The 17,213-nt window shown below is 41.3% G+C and overlaps 1 protein-coding gene across 1 annotated transcript in view; it reads right to left on the bottom strand.

Annotated features, from left to right (window-relative positions):
- The window catches only part of TENM2 (teneurin transmembrane protein 2), a 1,404,789-nt gene that overhangs the window by 31,362 nt on the left and 1,356,214 nt on the right, over positions 1-17,213 (bottom strand). The window contains exon 25 of the mRNA XM_040344668.1: positions 1,227-1,462. Coding sequence (XP_040200602.1) covers positions 1,227-1,462 — 236 coding nt within the window. The remainder of the gene's footprint in view (positions 1-1,226; positions 1,463-17,213) is intronic.

The following is a 17,213-nucleotide window of genomic DNA, read 5'->3' as shown; positions in this document are numbered from 1 at the left end:
CACTTCCCTTCATGTGCCAATCTATGTAAACTATGGAACAGTACTGCTGTGCATATTACTAATACCTACACATTGGAATTGATTTACTAAAGGCAAATAGGCTTTTCACAAATTATTCAGAGCTTAGTGAATGTGGTGAAATTTAATTTTGCAAAGGCTACCCAATTGTGTGCAAAGAAAAGAAAAACAGCATGTCAGCTTGCACGTGATTGGATGATGGAAGTCATCCATATCGCATTCACAAAGTGCAACTTCTCTTGCTAAGTAAATAGTCTATTTGACTTAAATGAACCTCATTATTTCATCACAAAATTAATTACAATGAAAAAAGCATCTAAATTCCAATTTTTGTTTAAAAATAAAGCTGAAAACGAAAATGATGATGATGAATAGGAGGATGATAATAATAAATAATATTACTATTCTATGCGAACAGCGGACATGTAGTAATTAATTTTTTGCTGCTGCAGGTATGACAACTACATTGTTCTACACACAAAGTTATCCAGTAAAGTGCTGACTGTGCATTTAATGCATACCTACAAACACAAACACACACCCAGTGAAATATTAGTTAGTTAAAAAATGTCTCCAGGGATAAACAGTTAAGTTTTGTGCTTGCGCTGAAATGAGACAAATTTTGTGAGGGTCATACATGTTATGCATCTATAAGGCTGCTGAAAAAAAAAGTTACTTCACAGCCACAAGGGGCTATCAAATCATATTATATAGAAAATCGACCTGGAAGGTCTAGTCTCCTATGCAATAAAAGCTCTAGGTTCTGACACTGACTAAATTGTCTAGTTCTACTGCTAGGTATTATCTGTAATATGTTATGAGACCGTAAAGCAGATCCTAAAATTCAATAACATAAAATGATTTGAAAGCTACATTCCATCCTACAAAGGTAGTACTTTGTGATCCTATATTAATATCCCTGTGCCATTGTCATTTATATTGTTTTTCTCATTATTGGAATATATTGCCTCCCTGTCTTTCTGTATTTATTCAATTCATTTCTGTGATTTATGCTAAATGTAAAAATAAAATGCTCTAGGCTCTGTGCACATAACTGAACATTTTTCAGTTGTATTTGGTCAATAAGCATCTGTCATATATTTGTCCAAATTCTTTTAATAAAAAGGGCAATGTACAATGTTCCTAGGAGAAAAAAATTAGTTTTACCATTAACTGCACACTGGTGAGTCAACACTGATAACACTTACTCGAAGTTTCCTCCCAAAGACAGTCACTTTTCCTTTTGTTTGCTCTTTTCGTAGCCGCCATTCAATTGAATTCAACCCGTTTTCCATGGGCAAAGAAATATTCCGCCGTCCGATGGTAGGTGTTACTGTGCCAGCCAGTATATGGGGCTCACTGTGGAAACTAATTCCCATCCCATTGGCATACGTGACTCTCAGGGTTCCATTACTACATAACTGGTAACTGTTACGCACTTGATCTAGGAAAAAAAAGATTAGTTGTGGTTAGCAGTGTAGTTGATAAAAAAAAATATATATATAATGCTGACATATTAGATGAATTTAAGAGCATACTAGTTTCTTACCTACAGTACCTCTAGGGCATCTATGCCAAGGTCCATTAGTTATTAGACATGGTGATTTAATTTATACATTGCAGTATTAGGCTAGCTAAAAGGGTGCACTCAAACTTGCAAATGCAACCGCACTGTGATTAGATAAGAGAACCCCAGCAGGGGTTCCCATGATTAGCTGTGGGAGGCAGCCCCTTTGAGGCTCCCAAAGTGAATCACAGCGATTTGCATGTAATTGTTAATGCAGCGACCACATGCAAATGATTGACGCTAGATGCCTGCATCAAGGCCGATCACGCACATGTGATTGCTGCATGAGAGATTACATGTGAGTTGCTGCAATTACTGTAGCTGTGAAGGACAGCAGCCAACCATTGCTTTCAAAGGAACTACCTCCAGTAGGTAATCGTGGGAACACCCACTGGGGTTCTCACATCACATAGCAGTGTGGGTGCATTCCCAGGTGTGAATGCACCCTAAATGGCCCAATCCTTATTTTATTGCCAGATGTGACTCTCAATAGATAGCTGGGATTTTTAGAAGCACTTTTAAACATAGAGACATAGAAGAGTGATGTCAGAAAAAGAACAAACAGCCTATTGAGTCTGATACTTTTTCAGTTTGTTTGCATGTTTGTTTTTTTCCCTATGTTTATCCTAAGCATGTTTAAATTCACTTACTGATGATCATGGCAGCCATCAGAAGTTTTTGGGCCTGTGTCCCCTTGGCCTGACCACCAACATTCCGTAGGGCCTGCCCATGAGCCTCTGGGCCTGTGTCCCCTTGGCCTGACCACCAACATTCCGTAGGGCCTGCCCATGAGCCTCCCCACCGAACCCGCCCATTGGACACCCCACCTGTATGAACTCAGCCCCCCTCACACCTGTTCACACTCAGTCCCTCTCACACCTGTATGCACTCATTTCCCCCCTCACACTTGTACACACTCAGTCCCCCCTCATACCTGTATGCACTCAATCCCCCCTCACACTTGTACACACTCAGTCCCCCTTCATACCTGTACACACTCAGCCCCCCCACATCCGTACAAACTCAGTCCTCCTCACACTTGTACAAACTCAGTCCCCCCTCTACCTGTATGCACTTAGCCCCCTCAACACCTGTACATACATTGTCCCCTCACATCTGTACACACACATCCCTCTCACACCTGTACGCACTCAGCCTCCCCTCACACCTATACACATTCAACCCTCCCTCACACCTGTACGCACTCAGCCCCCCTCACTCCTGTAAGCTCTCAGCCCCCTCACACCTGTGGTTAGTTAATGGGTGTTGTTTCTCATGATTAAGGTTGATCAGTATCTATGAATGATGTGATTGATAATGGATGTACATCATGGAACTTTCTTGGAGGCTTTGGATTTTTTATTAAAAGACTGTTCAAAAAGTATGTGTCTTTAGTTACACTTTTTTTGTGAATAAATAGGGGTACCTCTTGTACCTCTTATTCATTGACATTTGGTGCTGTATTTGGGGACTCCTTATTTTAAAATTGGGCTTCAAGATGCTGATAAACCCCCACCCACATACCTCCAAAACCACTGGGTCAGGGTTGTGGGGAAGTGACACTTGTCTTCATCAACACAAGGACAAGGTGCTTTGCCAAGGGGCTCTCCCTTGGCAAGGTACCCACCCATGTTGAGGGCTTATGGCCTGGTATAGTTTGGAAGGGGCCTGCACTCATACCCCACCTTTCCTGACCAGCCAGGCTGCATGCTTGTATAAGGGTCTAATATAGATTTTGGGAAATGGATAAGAAAAAGAGTGGACTTTTGAAGTGCCAACAAGAACTCACAAATACAATTAAATATGCAAAAAAGATTTAAAACACTGGTTATAAAAAACAAAGCTCTGCACTCTTATGCTGCGTACACACGTTCGGAAATTCCGACAAGAAAACCGTGGATTTTTTCTGACGGAACGTTGGCTCAAACTTGTGTTGCATACACATGGTGACACAAATCTTGTCAGAAATTCCGACTGTCAGGAACGCGGTGACGTACAAGACGTACAACGAGCCGAGATCAATGAAGTTCAATAGGCAGTTCGGCTCTTCTGCTTGATTTTTTTGCGCGTCGGAATTGCATACAGAAGAGCGGATTTTTCGATAGGAATTTTTTCCTTAAAATAGAGAACCTGTTCTCAATCTTTTGTTGGCCTAAATTCCGCCAGCAAAAGTTCAATGGAGCATACACACGGTCTGAATTTCCGACCAAAAGCTCACATCAGACTTTTCTTGTCGGAATTTCCGATCGTGTGTATGCAGCATAATACTTACTATGTGCGACCCTCTATTACTATGGATTTTAGGGGGACCTCACTTTTTTCTTGTTTTTTTTTGTGAGGTTCCCACTTATAATTCATACCAGACCAAAAGGGTTTGGTATGGACTTTTGGGGGACCCCACACCACTTTTTAATCTTTTTTGCATTAGTTCTCTTGACATTTGTACCAGATCTTCTGTGTCCCACAGTTGCTTTGTTTACATACAGAAATAAGTAGCTGGAAGCTGGCATTTACCAACAATTTGAAAGGCATTTTCTTCTTTGTAAATATCAGTTTTGCTTTTGTAGGTTGTACGAAAAATTTGCCATTTCACAGTTAGGCTATGAACACAGCATAGGCATGTTATTTAAGGGAATTTAGCATTTTGATGTTGCCCTTTAAGCATTATTAAAATTTATGCTCCCCATCAAATGCAATTTTTTTAAAAATGATTTCATTTGGTATGTGTTTCCCAGAGCAATGCGAGCCCTCCATGTCACCTTGCCTAATAACCTAGAAAATATATTTTACTGTTTTTTAACCGACTTTAATTAGCTTCAGTGGGATTCGGATTTGGTACCCAAACTTTTGTAATGTTTACCAAAAACCTCCTTGAACCAAACCCAGGTAAGCTCATCTTATGCCTAATCAGGACAGCCTTTCACTTGCTGGTGATACCCTAGAATTCTGTTTGCTCATTCTGCAATCATCTGAAATAAGCACTTTAAATCTCTTTCTTCTGTAGCTCTGACCAAAAGAGTATCCCCAATATTGTACTCTATTATAGGATTCTTACAATCTTTTGTTATATTTTTTTCATTCTAATGCCCTGTACACACGACCGCTTTTCCTGACATGCCAAAACCCAACATTTTTCCCGACGTGATTCCTCTCAAGCCTGCCTTGCCTGCACACGTTCAGTCAAAAAACCAAAAGACCAAAGCATGGTCTCGTACAACACGTACAACGGGACTATAAAGGGGAAGTTCCATTAAAATGGAGCCACCCTTTGCGCTGCTTTTGCTGATCCTCGTGTTAGAAAAAGTTTGGTGAGAGACGATTCGTGCTTTTCAGTCTGTTAGGCTGCATTCACACCTTGGCGTATTTACGCCCAACGCCCGACGCTCGTGCCGCTGGAGGGGCGATTTTACATTGTTGTCTATGTGATGGTTCACATCTCACGCCGAACGCCGAAACGCCGTACGCCTGCCGCCTGAAAACAAGTCCCGGACCCTTTTTTTCAGGCGGCTTTCGACGTTCGGCATAGACAACAATGTGTTGTAAAAAAAAAAAAAAAAAGGTTAAAACGACCCGTATTGTCGCGGCAAATCGCGGTACAATACGCCGCAATTTGTCGCGGCAAAATACGCCGCGTTATAGTGTGAATGCAGCCTTACAGCGTGATAAATGAGCTATCTCCATTCTGAACACTAGTTTTACCAGAACGAGCGCTCCCGTCTCATACTTGATTCTGAGCATGTGCGCCTTTTCCCCCTCGAAAAAGAATACACACGACCGGGAGACTGACGGGAAACACAACGGGAAAAAGCAGGCTTGGATTTTTTTGTGGGCAGTTTTCTCATCTGGAAAATTGCTATGGAGCATACACACGACCGGTTTTCCCGACCAATCTAAAAAATGGCAGTTTTCTCGTCTGGAAGAATGGTCGCGTGTACGAAGCATAACAGTCTACCTGTATTTTGTACACTTAGGAGGAAGCAATTTTAATGCTCCCTTTAATACTTTCCTCAATAAATAGTTTTAAAGCCTACAGTGTTCCTGTATTTTGTCCAAACAGGACAAAACAACAGATTCATTTTAATTCTCCCCACACCAGCAGTATACACTTCTTTTTTGTTTCCCCATCACTTAATTCAGTGGGGAAAGACAACCCTGTGTAAGCTCTTGTCAGATCTAAAGGTGACTCTTACACAGTGCTGTCTGCTCACCCAATGTGACAATGCTGGGATAATCACACGTAAACACATGCTGCAATTCTGAAGCCTGTCAAGTTTCTCCTTTCACATTGGTCAGCTGTGAGAGAAGAGAGAGTGTGTAGAACAGTGCTGACACTGTAAAAACAGAAATCTGACACTGATCAGATGAATGTAAATGGAAAGTGTATATGTAGAGCGCTGTGTAAATTGACAGTGCTATATAAGTACCGGAAATAAAAATAAAATAAATGATCACTGTCAGCAGAGTTGTGATGTGTCACTATGGTGACATTCTACTGCTCTGGTTCATGACCAGTGACATTGTATGCAATTGCAGCATACAGTGCCTCTGATCATTGATCAGGGAAGTACAATGTAACTATAGTGAAACTGCACTGTGTCAGTGATCTTTTTTAAACATTACATAAAAAAAAAAAAAAATGAAGGGCTGATTCACAATTACCTAAATTGAAAAACTAAAAAACTAAAATTCACCATGCTTCTTACTAAATACCTTTGACTGACTGTCTACTATGCAAAAAAGGTGACATTTAGGGGGTATTTGTACTTTCTTGGCATTTTGGGGCCTTAAAGCGGGGGTTCACCCGAATTTTTTTTTTTTTAATTACATCTAGCAGAGCCAGCATACTAAGGAAATGACATTTCGGCAGGTCATTTTTTTTTCTCTGTACATACCTTTATATCCTGATGTTGTCCAGGGCTTCCGGGTTCCGATGACTGGGGGACTGGGCATTCCTATCCTTCCGTTCGATGATTGACGACTTGTGAAACAGGTCGCACAACGCGCGTCACCAGATGTCGGGAAATAGCCGAGCTGCGAGTCGCCACTATACGGCGCCTGCGCAGTCAGCTCTATACGGCGGGCGCAGGCGCCGTATAGTGCCGACTAGAAGCTCGGCTATTTCCGGAAATCTGGTGACGCGGGTTGTGCGACAGGTCACCTGTTTCACAAGCCAAGTCAATCATCGAATGGAAGGATAGGAACGCCCAGTCCCGCAGTCATCGGAACCCTGAGGCTGGGATAGGAACGCCCAGTCCCGGAGTCATCAGAACGCGGAAGCCCTGGACAAAATCAGGATATAAAGGTAAGTACAGAGAAAAAAAAAAAAAAAACTGCCGAAATGAAATGTCCTTACTACGCTGGCTCTAATGTAAAAAAAATCGTTTTTAGGGTGAACCTCCACTTTAAGCATTAAAATGAGAGCATCAGAATTGATAAATTTTCATATATATATATATATATATATATATATATATATATATACACACACACACAGTGCATTGACAAAGTTTTCATACCCCTTGAAATTTTCAAAATTTTGTTATGTTACAACCAAAAACGTGCCTTTTTCCCTTGAGCGCTGCTTTTTTGGTATTGTACAACCAAAATCGTAAATGTATTTTTATGGGATTTTATGGCACATAATTGTGAAGTGGAAGGAAAATGATACATGGTTTTCAATTTTTTTTTACAAACAAATAATTTGAAAAGGGTGGTTTTCTTTTTCACTATTATGCATTATAAAATGGTTTGCGCTCTTATACTTCTTTATGTAGTGGTTTTACTCGGGTATCAGCTTATATAAGCAGCTGCACCTAAACCCATTTCCCCATTTTTTCAAATAATTTTTTATATATATTTTTTCGTTTTCATTGGCCTTACACTTCTCACAATTATTTATGTTTGTAGCACTTTTGGGGTAAGCGCAGAATATTTTTATTTTTGAATTATCATTTAAAGTGATTATTATTATTATACAAGATTTATATAATCCCAAAGTCTTGCACAGCCCTTTAGAACATGAGGGCAGACAGTACAGTTACAATACAATTTTAATACAGGAGGTATCAGAGGTTTTGCCTTTAAAACAAAATCAAAAATAAACATGTCATACTTACCTACTCTGTGCAGTGGTTTTGCACAGAGCAGCCCCGATCCTCCTCTTCTTGGGTCTTCCGCCAGTGATCCTGGCTCCTTCCTCCTGCCGAGTGCCCCCTGAGCAAGCAGCTTGCTCTGGGGACACCAGAGCAGATTCACCCCTAAGCCACTGCTGTGTGTCCATTTACAAACACAGCCTCATCTTGGTCATGCCCCCTCTCTCCTCATTGGCTCACTGCCTGTGATTGACAGTAGGACATGAATGAATGAGGGCAGAGAGTCCCCGGAGAGCCGAAGCTCTTGTGCACATTGCTGGATGGAGATGGGACTAAGATAAGTATTAGGGGGCTACTGCACACAAAAGGTTTTGTATCTTAATGCATAGAATACACTTTAAGTAATGACAAAGGTATCACCAAATAAACAGACCTATAGTGAAAATTAAAAAAATTGCTCTGGTCCATAAACGTACAAGAACTGAAGTTGCTGCTATTAGCTGGAAATTAATGGGTTGTAGAATATTCTTGGCAGAGCACATAATGAATTTTAAGCTATTTCACTTATTTTGCAAAATGTCTGATACCCCTATTCCAGACACAGTTTTAAACCGTCTTCTGAATTTACTTCTGAATTCCAGGTTCAATGTAGCTGAAAGATTTCACCTGTATTGCTTCAACTTTTTATGGATTTTTTTTTCTAGACTTTAATATCTAAATAGAATTAAATAAAAAGGAAGAATTTACTTTGTGCAAAGGCTCTTTTCTCAGAGCTGAGATCAGCAGAACAAAACAGATTAGTACAGGAAGATCAATTGCTTATGTTTCCTTTATTCTTAGACATTTAGATGTGTGCCCTAGGAGATAGCATGTAGAAGCTAACATTTGAAAATGGGATCTACTGTGCTATTGCTAAAGCTTACAGACAATACTATCTGATAATCACCAGTTTTCACAGACCAGTGCATCAATATGAGTCCTTGGCTATCTTGTTGACTATCTCATTGTCTGTTTGAAGTTTGTGGTCATCGGGTTACTGTCATTGGATGAAGCTGACATGCTCTTCCTGAGAATTATTTCTGCACCGCAGACATCAAGCAAGGCAATTGAAGACAATCTCAGCTAACAACACTGCTGCTGCTGCTACCTCAAAAATCCCTGCAAAGGGCATCATATTTAATTTACAGCGGTCTGTCTTCAAAATGCTGTGTGTGCCTGAGATAATGCTGCTCCCAGTTTAGCGCATATTATGTTACTGTCCGTCTCTTTTCAGCATTAAAGCTTGAGTTGTATACCGTATAGTGAACAAATTTACATGTATTTAAAATAACACGCTTTAAAAAAAAGTGCATACGAGGGATAATGAGACTTTTTATAGATTTAAAGTGTATCTAATAGAACACAAATGTAATATATTGTAGTTTCCTTCAATGTGTGGTCACTGCATTTGTTTTGTTTTTTGTATTTTTTTTTCTTTATTTGTATCTGGGTGGATACATTCATCCCTCCAGTTTATCTATGGAGGAGCAGCATAGCCACCCCTGGACAGCAGCACTGTCAACATGGGAAGGCAGCATTAGATGGGCGATTAGTTGCAGTTGGACTTTACATAGGTGATTACCAAATTAAAGACTTTTTAAACAGTTATAGAACTTTGTTTTCATCTTAGTATAAAGGTTTTTTACTATATAAATAAAAGTTGATTAGCCTTGGATGGTTTGTCGCACCCCTCTAACAGCTTGGCCTGTTAAAGAAGGTTAAAGAAGGTGAGAAAAAAACAGACTTAACCTGACCCATACACTAGTAGATTTAAAAAAATCCAAAAATTCATACAACAAATCTCAGTTCATTTGATGTCTTGACAAATGTTGTTTGCCTAAATTTTAAAGTACCGGTAAATGGATTTTCCCAAATGAAATTCACATACTGTACATTTGTTAAAAAGATATTCCATCTTGCTCTTCCGGAGATACAACTATGTTACAGGAAGGTGGAGGGAAACTCAGAAAAAAAAGACTACTATGTTAAAGCAGAGTTCTGCCCACCCCTTTAAAAATTAAAAGTCAGCAGCTACACATACTGTAGCTGCTGACTTTTAACTTTTCCATCAGCTGGTTGGGTGCTGTCACAGCAGGTATGGGAACCCGGCAGTGTAGCCTTTCGGGCTTCATGGTCAGGTCCCTACTGGGCAATGCAAGAAGCATGCTGCGCTCTCTTACTGGCCTGGCAGAAGGGGATGGAGGAGGAGGGGGACCAGGCTGCTGACTCGCCACGGCCCGGTCTCCTGGAAGTGGGGACATGTTACCTGTAAAGAACAGGTATCCGCTCTCCCCTGAAATGTGGCAAATGTGGAACCGGGGGGGGAATCAGATAAGCGGAACTCCATTTTGATTCTAGTGAGGCCCCGTACACACGACAGAGTTTCTCGGCAGAATTCAGCGAGAAACTCGGTCAGAGCCGGATTCTGCCGAGAAACTCTGTCGTGTGTACACTTTCGGCCCGATGGAGCCGCCGAGGAACTCGTCGAGAAAATAGAGAACATGTTCTCTATTTTCTCGTTGTTCTATGGGAGAACTCGGCCCGCCGAGCTCCTCGGCGGCTTCAGGGCTGAACTCGCCGAGGAACTCGATGTGTTTGGCACGTCGAGTTCCTCGGCCGTGTGTACGGGGCCTCACAGACTGCATCATACATATCATATATGAATTTTTTTTATTGCCATAGTTCCACTAATATACTGTATATATATATTTTTTACCTACCCTAAACATGTGATAGAAAGTAGATGGGTAGATGTATCACATAAATTAAAGCATCGTGTTAGACTTATTTTCTCTGTGTAATAGTTTTGTACAGACCAGCCCTGATCCTTTTTGGGGTCCCCCCACCAGTGCTCCTGGCTCCTCCCCCCCCCTTGCCAAGCACATTTATAGCAAGCTGATTGCTATGGGGGTATATGTGCAGGCTGAATGTTGAGCCACACTGTGTCCATCCCATGACACACACAGTGTTGCTCAGCCCCACCCCCTGCTCTCTCGTCACTGGATTTGATTGACAGCAGCAGTACCCAATGGCTCTCGATGCTCTCACTGATTCCAGTGAGGAGGAAGAGAGAGCAGTGCTGCAGGTCTTAGGTACATGCAACACTGAATTTGAAATTGGGCTCAAGTAAGTATTTGGGGGGTTTACCTTAATGCAGAGAATACATTAGGGTAAAAAAACTGTAGCCTTCTTCTGTTTTTGACAAGTATTGCAAATATTACATACCTATGTTAAGTTGTATTACTTTTATTAAACAACCCTACTGACGAGAATGTATCCCAATGACAGCAGAATAAGAAATGAGTCTGTTACTTATACAGTCTATAACGCACTGTTAGACAGGTGAATTTGGTTGGTTGCTGATTGGTTGGTAAGTTTGAGCTTGGATATTCCGTGTTATTTTTGACATGTGGGCGCCCTTTCCAGTGCTCCTTACTGTATAGACCAGTCATAGGTAGGGGCAGTGACAGTTAGTTTGTTTTGTTGATGTCATTGTGGTCAGGCAACGCACTAACACTTTTGCTTCCATGTGCTGGATGTTTAGTGTGCTCCTGCCCCTTTAAGTAGGGCTGGGCTCCCTCCAGTCATCTGCCCTTTATCTATCCATCAGCATTCATGTGCTTCCACTGAGGAGACTTTAAACTTTAGAGTTAGGATTGCAGTACACAGTGAGCCTTGACGGGGCCTGCAGCTTACGCATGTATTTGCAAATGCATGCAACTAAACCTATGTTTTTAAACGCACTGTTAGACAGGTGAATTTGGTTGGTTGCTGATTGGTTGGTAAGTTTGAGCTTGGATATTCCATGTTATTTTTGAAATGCGTGTGCCCTTTAAAGTGCTCCTTACTGTATAGACCAGTCATAGGTAGGGGCAGTGACAGTTAGTTTGTTTTGTTGATGTCATTGTGGTCAGGCAACGCACTAACACCTTTGCTTCCATGTGCTGGGTGCTTAGTGTGCTCCTGTCCCTTTAAGGAGACTGGGCTCCCTCCAGTCATCTGCCATTTATCTATCCATCAGCATTTATGTGCTTCCATTGAGGAGACTTTAAACGTTAGAGTTAGGACTGTAGTACACAGGGAGCCTTGACGGGGCCTGCAGCTTACGCATGTATTTGCAATTGCGTGCAACTAAACCCCTGTTTTTAAACGCACTGTTAGACAGGTGAATTTGGTTGGTTGCTGATTGGTTGGTAAGTTTGAGCTTGGATATTCCGTGTTATTTTTGACATGCGTGCGCCCTTTCCAGGGCTCCTTACTGTATGGACCAGTCATAGGTAGGGGCAGTGGCAGTGGCAGTTAGTTTGTTTTGTTACTTATACAGTGTCAGGTCTGGGCTCAGCCTTTCCTTTTCAGAGCTCTGTTGTCAGCTGTTGGTTAATTGCCAGTACTCTTTACTCTACAGTAACTCACCTGGTCTTCATTTCTTGCTCTTCAGCTAGCCCTGCTGGCTATTTAAACTTCCTGGATCAGATCTCCTGTGCCTTCACCTGGTCAACACATATCCGGATACTCTCTGCTGTGTTTTCCGGTAAAATCGTTTGCCTGGCTGACTGTTTACTGCCTCTACTAAGCTGATCTCTAGATTCCTGTTTCACTGACTTGTTCTAACTTGTTCTGACTACCCGCTCTGGTTACCCTGGATATGTTTTGACTATGTTTGCTCTGTTTGTACCATTTTATTAAAAAGCATTATTTTTACTGCACTTCTGTCTCAGTCTGATTCATGGTTCCTGACATACAGGAAGACATAAACAGTAATAATAACTTGACAGAGACTTTAGCCCTTTTCCATTTTACCGTAAAAAACTAAGTGTTTTGTTTTTTTGCATTCTGTGCCTCCAATAGAGAAAAAAAATCTCTTCACTATGTTTTGACAAGAAAAATATGTATTATCTGGAGACAAGCTTTAACATGTTTATTATGTTTTATGATTACTCAAAAATAACAATAATATACCAAGCGCTTTGTGTTGCAGGCTTGAGATAGATGTTCAAACAGTTTGAAAAAAAATTGCTGTGCAAATGCCTCAATCATGCACACATCTGTCATAATATATGCTGTAATGTGTCTAATATGTTTATTTCCTATGATAGTCAGCTTCATATAGTGGCAATAATGTAGGATTTTACTGAAATACCTCATTCGGGGTGGGTCAGGGCAACATAAAGGTCAGAGATGGCTAACACTTTAATTGTGCATTACTAATTGCAGCCATCTTCTGTCATATAAGCAACAGGGCAGTCGTTTCCAACATTTGCTGTAAGCATAGGAAAGGCAACTTTGTATGCCAGAAGCACTTTTTATCACACTGAGATTTTTGGACTTGTAAAGCTCTTGTAACTGTTTACAGTAAAACTAGAACTATGAATTCAAAGAAAGGGAGCAAAAAATTGTGACACCAAAACAGTGGAATTTCTGTTCCCATTATTAATAATGTTAATTGTACTCAAATCAATTCTGACTGTGTGGCTGATTATGGTATGCACTAACAATATTTAATATAGCTGGTAACACTAAAATATGACAAAATGAAACCTACAGCTCTATAAATAGATCTTCTTTGGCAACAGGCAGCAGTTTGACATCAATTTGAGGCTTTTCTGTTAGGATTTAGAATTCATTGACAGGTGCGTGTGATCTGCAGTTGACTTCCTCCTGACCAGCATTTTATCTGCTTCAAGTGGGTTTTGCTTTCTAATAGACTTGTATGGTAATGTAGAATTTGCCTGAAGCCAAGGAAAGCCCTTCAACACATGCCCTTACTGTGTTGTCACCAGGAGAAAAATTAGGAAAACAACAAGCAGTACGAAGCACCTTTATGTTAGCAGAAGGGAAAAGTATTAGAAACGTTGTCAGTTATTTGTTACTGAGTGTGATTACTGCAGATTCGGCTCACTCCCTATAGGGGTGGCCACTAGGGTTAAGCTGCTTGTTTTGTCCAAATCCAGATTTGGCAAATGGGCAAACTCAATTGGTGTCCGGCCAAGTCAAACCTCCAGTGTCAGCATGAAGAGGAATCATTTTCAAGCAGTATTACAACCACTGATAAAGGTGACATCTTTCCCTCAGGCTGATTATTAGAAAACTGGAAAATCATATTTGATCAATGACATTACCCAGGAGCCCCTGCCTCTTTGTTTAATTTTAGAGGTGGGGCCCTGGATGATGATGGAATGAATAAATGACAAGAGTGGATCTTGCCATTAGTTGGCTAGATTTTTTTTTCTTTTGGAAGGTGTTGAGTGTCGTTCATCAGGATTGACTTGGATCTGCATTGTTGGACAATGTAATTGACAATGGATTTTCATTGTGGGAAATTGTTTTTTATTTTTTTATTAAAGGACTTAAAGGTCATAACGTGTCAGTGTGTTTATTTACTGTTTAATTTTTTTGTGAATGAGTTGGGTACTATGCAACCCTTACTCATTCAGATGAGGTTGAATCAGGGGGAGCCCTTATTGTTAAAAGGGGTTTACAGATTCCAATATGCCCTCTGCCTGCAGACCCCCATAACCAATCATCCAGGGTTGTGGGGAAGAGACCCTTGTCCTCATCAACATGAGGAAAAGGTGCTTTACCAGGGGGGTCAGGTACCCCCATATTGAGGGTATATAGCCCTCTATGGTTCAGGAGGGGTACAAACAAATGTTTATCTTCATGGCCAGCCAGACTGCATGTCCCATGCATGTTTCCCAGGAAAGTGCTCAGCCTCCCAATGCCAGTTTCTTTGGACAGTACTTTGCCTATTAGCCTAAAAAATATTTGGTTTTCATTCCCATTTTGCTCCAAACCCCCCTTGGACCACACCCAGGTGCATTCAGCTCATCCCTAGTTACCATCACAGAGATTCCATTCCCTATTCTATCTGACAGTAAATAAAAAAAAAAGGTTTGGTTGGATCTCCACTTTAAACATACAGTATAAGAAACACAATGGGGAACTCATAAACAGTGTCTACAACAATCTGTCGGTTCGGGCGACAGATTTATGTACCTGTTGTAAATGGGAGTATGTATCTGGGGCATGCACAGTGTGTGTAGGACAATCCTTCCTCAGTGCAACTGCACTTTCTCCTGCAGCTCTAGCTATCAGTACAGTGCAGTAGTGGGGAGTTCGATATCTGGGTGGGCTGAGCATGAATGGTCCAACACTAGTTCCCCATCAGGTCCACTCTCCTTGTGATTAAAAGCAGATAGTGAGTGGATCCTTAGCCAAAATAAATCCTGCTATTGGATTTAACCACTTCAGCCCGGACCATATTGCTGGTCAAAGACCAGGCCACTATTTGCGATTCGGCACTGCATCGCTTTAACTGACAATTGCGCGGTCGTGCGACGTGGCTCCCAAACAAAATTGGCGTCCTTTTTTTCCCACAAATAGAGCTTTCTTTTGGTGGTATTTGATCACCTCTGCGGTTTTTATTTTTTGCGCTATAAACAATGACAATTTTCAAAACAAATTAATATTTTTTACTTTTTGCTGTAAAAAATATCCCCAAAAATATATATATAAAAAAAAAATGTCCTCAGTTTAGGCCGATACGTATTCTTCTACATATTTTTCGTAAAATTTTTTTGCAATGAGCGTTTATTGAATGGTTTGCGCAAAAGTTATAGCGTTTACAAAATAGAGCATAGTTTTATGGCATTTTTATTAATATATTTTTTTTTACTAGTAATGGTGGCGATCAGCGATTTTTTTTGGTACTTCGACATTATGGCGGACACTTCGGACACTTTTGACACATTTTTGGGACCATTGGCATTTTTATAGCGATCAGTGCTATAAAAATGAATTGATTACGATAAAAATGCCACTGGCAGTGAAGGGGTTAACACTAGGGGGCGAGGAAGGGGTTAAGTATGTTCCCTGAGTGTGTTTTAACTGAAGGGGGGGTGGACTGACTGGGGGAAATGACTGATCGCTGTTCATACATTGTATGAACAGAAGATCAGGCATTTCTCCCCTGACAGGACCGGGAGCTGTGTGTTTACACACACAGCTCCCGTTTCTCGCTCTGTAACGAGCGATCGCGGGTGCCTGGCGGTGATCATGCCCACCAGGCACACGCGTCAGGATCAGGGACGAGCGCGCCCCTATTGGCTGCTGAGAAAGATGACATATAGCTACGTGATCTCGCCCAGCAGAGCCCACCTGCCGCTGTATAACTGCGGCGGCTGGTCAGCAAGCAGTTAAAATCCACCCACTGTCTGCCAATTACAGGAAGAAAGTTGACCTGATGGGGAACTATTGTCTCAGTGCCCCCATCAGGTTCCTCCCACTGCGGGATCAGTATTTGCTAGGAGGCTGTCGGCTGTTAAGCTGATAGCATCCTTAACAACCAGTGACAGGGACAAAGTAGCTGCAGCAAATATGTGGCTCTGCTACACTGCTTACAGGGATAGGCACCTGTCTCAGTACACCAACTTACAGTTGGTCTTAATTACCTCCACTTTTGTTATCTGCAAACTGAGGGTAATTATTTTTTATTTGGTGCATTATTAGCACCACTTTGTAAAGTAGCGCTATTAAAGGAGTTGTAAAGTCTTAAGTTTTTTCACCTTAATGCATTCTATGCATTAAGTTGGAAACCCTTTTGTGGTGCAGCGGCCCCCCAGAGTCCCCCTTTTACTTACCTGAACCCATTGACTCCTACTGCTGGCAATCAAATCCAGTGACACAGAAGTCGGGGGAGCGAGGCAGAGTCCTGCTGTCTGTGTGAATGAACGCAGCAACAGGACTCGGGAGTGCGCCCGTATGAGTGCCCCCATGGAATGCAGCTTTCCGTGGGGGCACTCAAGAAGAGGAGGAGGAGCCAGGAATGCTGTCGGGGGACAACAGAAAAGGAGGATCGGAGCCGCTCTGTGCAAAACCCTTGCACAGAGCAGGTAAGTATAACATGTTTGTGCTCTTTTAAAGGGTCATATAGCACCAGAGGAGTGTAAGTAGAAATATACTGAATTTCCCAGATAGTGTTTCCATATCTGATAAAGGCATAATCTAAGCTATGTAACAAATATGTTAGTGGGAGCACAAATTAAAAACTTTTATACTTTGTACATTACAGTATTTGTTTTTTTATAACAGAAAATGTAATAATATTGCCACTACATAATAGTAAAGCACATGGTCTGTTAGCTAATGTTTCCCCTCTGCATTAGGGAACATACAACACTTGCACAGAAAAGCTGTAAATTCAGAAGTGATGGGCAAAGGCTTGAGAACTGATTGCAGCCTGCATATATTTTAGGAAAGCATATTGCAACATGCCACTGGCACACCTATCCAACTTGGCTTGATATACTACTAGTATGGTGGGTGCCAGAAAACACATGGCACCTGACAAGGGCTCATTCACAAATATCCATTTAGATACACATATATTTTACATGCCTTTTCAACATTTGTTCTTGCTTGCTGAGCTGCTTTGCACTTTCATTGTTTCCAAGGATACCTCTGTCAAACATTCATAACCTAGAAAATGTTGTGTAGCT

This window comes from Rana temporaria, chromosome 3 (genome assembly GCF_905171775.1).
Source record: "Rana temporaria chromosome 3, aRanTem1.1, whole genome shotgun sequence".
Classification (NCBI taxonomy): domain Eukaryota; kingdom Metazoa; phylum Chordata; class Amphibia; order Anura; family Ranidae; genus Rana; species Rana temporaria.
The sequence above is the reverse complement of the archived record's forward strand: the minus strand, read 5'-3'. Positions and strand labels throughout refer to the sequence as shown.